The following is a 6,656-nucleotide window of genomic DNA, read 5'->3' as shown; positions in this document are numbered from 1 at the left end:
CCCCGCCGCCACTGGCCCGCAGGGGCGTCCGAGGTGCAGCCCAGCGGCTCTAGGAACCCTGGAGCTGGTCGACGGAATCCGCCCGAGCCCTTTCTCACGTGAACCAACCCCGGAAGCAGAGCCTCTTGGGGGGCGCTCACATCCGGGTTATGCACATCCGGGAGCCGAACCCACGGCAGTTTCTTCAGGATGGCGGGAGAGTGGAGTAGCCTGTTAGAAAGGTATGAGCAACACCCTCGAGACCTCGAGTTCTTCAGAGTTCTGGTAGCCTTCCTCAGAAAGGCTGTGTCCCTGTTGTAGAGATGGAGAAACAGGCTTGGTTAGAGGCAGTCTTTCCGTGAGAACTGAGAGGGAAGAAGCTGCGCCTGGCTTTAGGCTTCCCCTACTCCTTGGGCAGCACTCTGGTAGTCAGAGCTGCCTCAGGAGTCCGAAGCATTTGTGTCTTGCCTGGAACGGTTACTAGCTGGGTAGCTTTGGGCAGGTTGCTTCCCGTCCCGCAGTCTTGTTTTCCTCCCTGCTTGTCTGAAGAGCGGCACCTAACAGTTGTTTAATAAAGGCTAGTTTGAAACCAGGTCTTTGTAAGAGGAAAGGAAGCCACTGATTTGAAATCTTTAGCTAAATGTGTTTGTGATAATTTTAACATAAAGTTAAAAAAATTGTCATCTAAAAGTTATTTGTGTCTTTATTTTTGTTTGCGCTGGGTCTTGGGTCTTCCTTGCTGTACTCAGGCTTTCTCTTGATTAAGTGGTGGCGGGGAGCTTCTCATCGTGGTGGCTTCTTTTGTTGCAGAGCACAGGCTCCAGGGCGTGCGGTTTTCAGTAGTTGGGGTTCATTGGCTTAGCTGGCCCATGGCATGAGAGATCTTCCCTGACCAGGGATTGAACCTGTGTCCCCTGCACTGGCTGGCGGATTCCCAACCACTGGACCACCAGGGAAGTCCAACAAATTGTCAGATTTTTAGTTGGCATTTTATGCTGGTGTTTAGGACCATGGGTTAAATTGGGTGGAGGGATCATTTTCAGCATACAAATCAATGATGTGTATGTGTGCTAAGTCGCTTTGTGTCCAACTCTTTGTGACCCTGTGGACTGTTATCTGCCAGGATCCTCTGTTCATGGGATTCTCCAGGCAAGAATACTGGAGTGGGTTGCCATGTGCTCCTCCAGGGGGTCTTCCCAACCCAGGGATTCAACCTGTGCCTCTTACATCTCCAACATTGGCAGGCAGGTTCTTTACCACTAGCTCCACCTGCTGCTGCTGCTGCTGCTAAGTCGCTTCAGTCGTGTCCCACTCTGTGCGACCCCATAGACGGCAGCCCACCAAGCTCCCCCATGACTGGAATTCTCCAGGCAAGAACACTGGAGTGGGTTGCCATTTCCTTCTCCAGTGCATGAAAGTGAAAAGTGAAAGTGAAGTCGCTCAGTCCTGGGAAGCCCACAAATCAATGGCAGTACATGCTAAATGTTGAAAGCAAAAGCAGTCTTCTCCCCTAGTAATACTAGTTAAGAGCATGTAACATTGACTCCCTCTGTGTGCTGAGATGCCTCCCAGGCCCTCGATATTCATTGATTGAGGCACTGCTCACCAGGGAGTTTGTGTTCTTTCTTTCCTCTCTTGTATGGAGGAGGAAACTAAAGCTCAGAAATAATGACTTTTCCAAGGTCACATTCTCTGGGTCAAATAGATCTCTCCAGCCCCAAGCCTGCCAGCCCATTTTTTATCAGGGACTGAGCCATGGATTCAGATCACTTGAGCCAAAGACCTGAAGAAAATGTCACTGACCAAGGCAAGAAAACTCAAATAGGTGGGTGAGGGTATAAAATGGAGTCAGAGGGAACAGCAAAGTATGCCCTCTCACAGGCAACAGGTCAGAGAAGAGGGAGTCCCGCGAGGCTCAGCTGCTGTCCTGATTCTTCTTCCCTATTCCAGGGCAGCCGCGTCTGAGGACCAGCCATGCTGAGGACCCAAAGCCTGTGACTGCTCCATCTCCTTCCAGCTGAGGCCAGTCACCATCCTCAGCAGCTGACATCACAAGAAAGACTTGGGCACCTCGGGGAAGTACTCAAGGGATCCCTTCCCTGAGACGTGGAGCATCAGGGCAGAATGCTGAGGGCCCTCCTCTCTGGCCTAGGGTGGAGGAAAGGCATTTGGGGGTGCGCCTTCAGCTCATGGCAACCCCATCAGCCTCCGGCTGGGTTGAGTGCCACCGAAGTGGTCAGCCACTGGACAGTGGTCTTTGAGGAGAAGGGCATCCCTGAGGCCCGGGAATCCAGTGAGTACATCGTGGCTCATGTCCTTGGAGCCAAAACAGTTAAGTGCAGTGTTGTCAGGAGGGCAGGAAGTGGGGGGAGGGAGGCCCTGGGGAAGGGACATCCAGCCTTTTCCACTCCACTGAGAGTGCTGAGCTGAGAATGATGGGATTTTTCTGAAGGAATGTCTTAGGCAAATACTTAAGTCATCCATCCAAGAAACGATTACAGTGTGTGCCGGGCACTAGGGCTTCAGGGATGACCAGGGTGGCCAGTGGTGGACCCACAAGCATCATCAGTGAAAGAAACCTGGGTCAGGGGAGCCAGCTACTCATGTTCTCTATGGGTCAGTTTCAGAGCCTGAGGCCAGCACTGCGGACCCAACCCCTAACTCCTTGGCAGCTACAGTGTATCCAGGAGCTGAGTAGCTACCGATTGCAAAGGTGAGTGCCATGGACCAAACCTGAGGGCTCTGAGTGGGGAGCAGGGTCCAGCTTCCTCCAGCCCCACCAAGTTCACGGTCAAGGAGGAAGAAAGTGTCCAAGGACTCAGAAAGTATTGGGATGAGAGTGATGAGAGAGGGGTCATGGTAGTAAATAGAAAGAAGATGGGCTTGGTTAGGAGTTCCAGGGCACAGGACGTGTAACCGTACCCGACACATTTGGCCACAGTGGTGTCCCCACCGAGACATGGCCCTGTTAGTCCATTTGCTGGCACTGATGATCACCTTCTTCCCCCTCTGCAGGATGCCTGTGCAGTACATCCTTGGTGAATGGGACTTTCAGGGTCTCAATCTGAAGATGGCACCCCCAGTTTTCATCCCTAGGCCAGAAACGGAGGTAGGTGTGCCCGCTGGACTAGACAGGATGGGATGAAGGAGTTCAGGGTGCCTGTCTTGTCCCAGACTTCCACCAGGGGGCGCTGGGGCCCCATTATTGCTATCTTTTAGAGACAGCACCCTTCCTGGCTGGCTGGATCGGTGGGGTCAAAAGGAAAGAGGTCTCTTGCTGGCCTCCTTGATTGTCATCATTTCCCAGGCCACTGTCCCAGCCTTTGGCTGTCAGTGGCTCATGATGGCCCAACTAGTGCTGCCCTCCAAGTAGTCAGCCTATTCCCGTCATTTCCCTAGGAGCTGTACCATGGGCCCATAGCCAACCGAACCCGTGGGAAACAAGGGCCTCCTCTTCCTCAGGAGGCAGGGCGAAGTGGAGAGGGCTCCCGCTGAACACCTAGAAGCCTGGGGCAGCTTTGTGACCTTGGGGAGCTTACCGCTCACCCCCTCTGGACCCAGATAATGAGAGGGTTGGGGTTCCAGACCAGGGAATTGTTCGAATCCTTTTACCTTTTCCATCCACTTTCTAGTCAGATCACTGCTTGTGTTTCTCAGTTTACTAGGACTGAGGAATGTGTGGTCCCAACATGCTTTCTGTAGGTGAGGCACCTTAATCCTGGGAGAAATGCTTTCTAGGGTCTTGGGCTTCCCCTGACCTTGTAGGTGGCGGAGCTGGGAGCCAAAGAGAGCAGAACAGGTGGCAGGGTAGGACAGTGGGGGCTGATAGGCAAGTCAGAGGGCACCAGGTTCTGAGAAAAGGCACACCCATTTCTGGGGAAGATCAGACCTCATCCACCTGCTCCAGCCAGGGACCCAGAGCCCCTTCTCACTTTCCTAGCTTCCCCCCGAGCCGAGAAACCCTCTGACCCCACCGCCCTCTACATCATGTGGCTGGGAGGCCAGGTCCTCACCTTACCGCCCAGTGTCAGGGTAGGGACAATAGGGAGTCTGAGACCTTGCTGAGGTCACAGGGCTGCCTGGACAGGGGGCATGAGGCAGCACTTGGACATCCTGTCTCCTGGGTCAGGGCCCCTTCCCTCACAGGGGCTGCCCCATCTGGGACTGGATGAGCTGGGATGGGTGCAGAGCCAGAGCAGGATGGGCCTGCTACCTGCAGGCTTTGAGGGGGCCAATCTGTCACTCCTCCAAGCGTGCAACATCTGGCCAGGAGGTCACTTACCATCCCCAGCTGCCCAAGGTCAGGGCATTGGAAGGAAGCTACCATGATGACCTTTGAGTCCCTTTAGAGCTGACCTGGCACCAACTGCATGTTTCAGGGTTCTGAGTGTTGGGTGTGGACTTCTGGTTCCCGTATGCGCCCCCCACCCCTCCCACCGCCCCCTGCCTTTCCTGGGTGGATCTGGGCCAGGAGAGCAGCTCTGCTGTCAAGGGTGGGGGAGGCGGGGGAGAGGAGGTAGGCTGCGGTGGGGAGGCCAGGTCCTTGCCTCACTGTGCACACATTTCTCAGAACTTGCCAGGTTGCCCCAGTGTAAAGCCGCATCGGGGGTGCCTTACCAAGAACTTGAGAGGACGTGGCCTGTGGCGGGGAGTGGGGAGAATGAGTGCGCGGGAGGGGCCGTGCTGCTTGTGTTCTCTCCATCCATTGAAGGGTGGTTTCTGATGATGGCTGCAGAATTCTGAAATGCAGAGTCGTAGGCGGCATGTGGCCTGACCAGTTGGGTTTTCCCTGGGGGTGGGAAGGTGCTGCAGTCCCCAGCCTGGTGGTATGTACAGTAGGAAACCCAAGGCTGGAAGCGTGAACTGTTCTTGCCCAGCTTGGTGGGATGTGGGAGGCTCAATGCCCTGTCTGTGATTAGCTTACAGGAGGCAATGCCCCATTCCTGGGGCACCCCATCAAGAACGTAATGCCAGTGTGGGTGTTCCTGGCACCCAGGTCCTGCTGAGACCTTGGGCCAACCTCTTCAGGGCTTTGGAGTCCTGTGGAGGCAGTGGCTCCAGGCAGAGCCAACAGCCGCATGCTCTTTGCCTCCTTCCCACGTTCTCCTCTGCTCCCATCCTTCTGTGTTCTTGGATTCTTCCCTTGTTCACCTGGAAAAGGTGCCCTGCGCCTGCGACCGGCTCGATTTTCAGTTCTTCCAAGGAGCCACCAACTCTCAGATGAAGAGGCACTTTTCTAGATGAGGAAGAAAGTTTCTGGACCTGTTAAGAGTGATCTCCACCCCTACCCACTGTGCCTCAGGTGGTCCTACAGCCAAAATGATCCCTCCATGGTTTGGAGTGTGAGAGAGGCGGAGGGCACTGGTGGCCCAGTCTCTCAGATTCATGCCTTGCCCAGGGTAGCCATTCACACATGTGGTGTGTGTTTCTGAGGTCGGGGTGTCTCTGTGAGGTGGCTGGCCAGTGTGGTTGACTAAGGGGTCATTCTCCAGCCAGGGTAAGTCTACGGAAACCAAGAGAAGTTCACACTCCTGACAAGTTTCATCTGTCCGACTGGCTGCTTAGTACTTGGTCTCACCACTGAGACCGCAGGCTCCCGGCCACAGCCCTAGACTGCTGGCTTTGTGCTGGCCCCAGTGCTGTGGACCCAGCTTGCTGCCAGCACTCCAGTTCCCCAGTGGTGCCTGGTACGGGGATGGTGGGAACAAGTAAGGGGAAGCCCTTTCTGGCTGGAGATGGGCTGTCTCACCTTTTGGTAGCAGTTTGGTGCAGAAGGGGCTTGGAATCGGAAAAGTTGGACCCACTGGCCAAGTTCTACTTGCCTTGTACTTGCTACCCTGGTGACAGGTGAGCTTTGCTCCTGGGTTGGGGTGTGCCTGGGAGGATGAAATACTTCTGGGGACTCACCACTGAAGAACTTAAATGGAAAATGGGTCTGAGTGATCTGGAGCCTGCTGCTCTGTTGGGCATAACTGTTGACATTGAGACTTGGACAGACAGGGGAGTCTGAGACTTGGAGGGTAACTTCCTGCAGCCACTGAGAGCTTGCCCAGCCCTTGGGGAGTAGCCAAGAGGTCTCTTTGTGGGCCAAGCTCTGCCTGTGTGGGACACACTGGTGGGATAACCCCTGGGCTTTGCATCATGGAGCGTTCAGTCTGGCGGGAGAAGCACACCCCACCCTAGACCTAGGCCCATGGTGAAGAAAGTCATGGGAGAGAGCCTAGAGGAAGTGGCTGTCTTTCATATGAGGGAAATACCCAGTTCCTGACCCCTTTCCTCATTCCCTGAGCCAACCCTGCCTGGAACCCCAGGAGTCCTCAGCCCCCAGGGGGCCCTCTCCAGCCTTCTTCCAGAGGGCAGGTCCCTTTGAGAAGGGACCGTACTGCCCTTCCCCTGCTCCACACCTGGCTCCTTGAGCGCCCACTCTACTGCTGTTTGGAAACATTTGGGCCAATGGGCAGCAGTGGCCCGTCACCCTCACCTTCATGCTATATTGGCTCCCATGCACAATCTGCAGGTGGCAGATAGGTGAGTGAGACTTGAAACTGTAGTTTTTAAAGTGACAGTGTCTGAAGATGTTGCCCTGCCACCAAGGCAGGTACAGTGTAGTTAGGTACCTCCTACTCTGCCATGCCCACTTATCCTATGCCCTGTGTATGCCACAGCCCCCTTCAGAT

The 6,656-nt window shown here is 54.9% G+C and overlaps 1 protein-coding gene across 2 annotated transcripts in view; it reads left to right on the top strand.

Annotated features, from left to right (window-relative positions):
* Positions 1-6: 6 nt before the first annotated feature.
* Positions 7-6,656, top strand: part of HEMK1 (HemK methyltransferase family member 1) — a 15,008-nt gene continuing 8,358 nt past the window's right edge. For both annotated transcript variants that reach the window (XM_010851797.1, XM_010851796.1), the window contains exons 1-4: positions 7-221; positions 1,930-2,310; positions 2,601-2,692; positions 2,995-3,088. In XM_010851797.1, the coding sequence (XP_010850099.1) occupies positions 2,104-2,310; positions 2,601-2,692; positions 2,995-3,088 (393 nt within the window). In that variant the 5' untranslated portion in view covers positions 7-221; positions 1,930-2,103. The remainder of the gene's footprint in view (positions 222-1,929; positions 2,311-2,600; positions 2,693-2,994; positions 3,089-6,656) is intronic.

The sequence above is a fragment of the Bison bison genome, unplaced genomic scaffold, assembly GCF_000754665.1.
Source record: "Bison bison bison isolate TAMUID 2011002044 unplaced genomic scaffold, Bison_UMD1.0 scf7180017864304, whole genome shotgun sequence".
In the NCBI taxonomy this organism is placed as follows: Eukaryota; Metazoa; Chordata; class Mammalia; order Artiodactyla; family Bovidae; genus Bison; species Bison bison.
The sequence above is the reverse complement of the archived record's forward strand: the minus strand, read 5'-3'. Positions and strand labels throughout refer to the sequence as shown.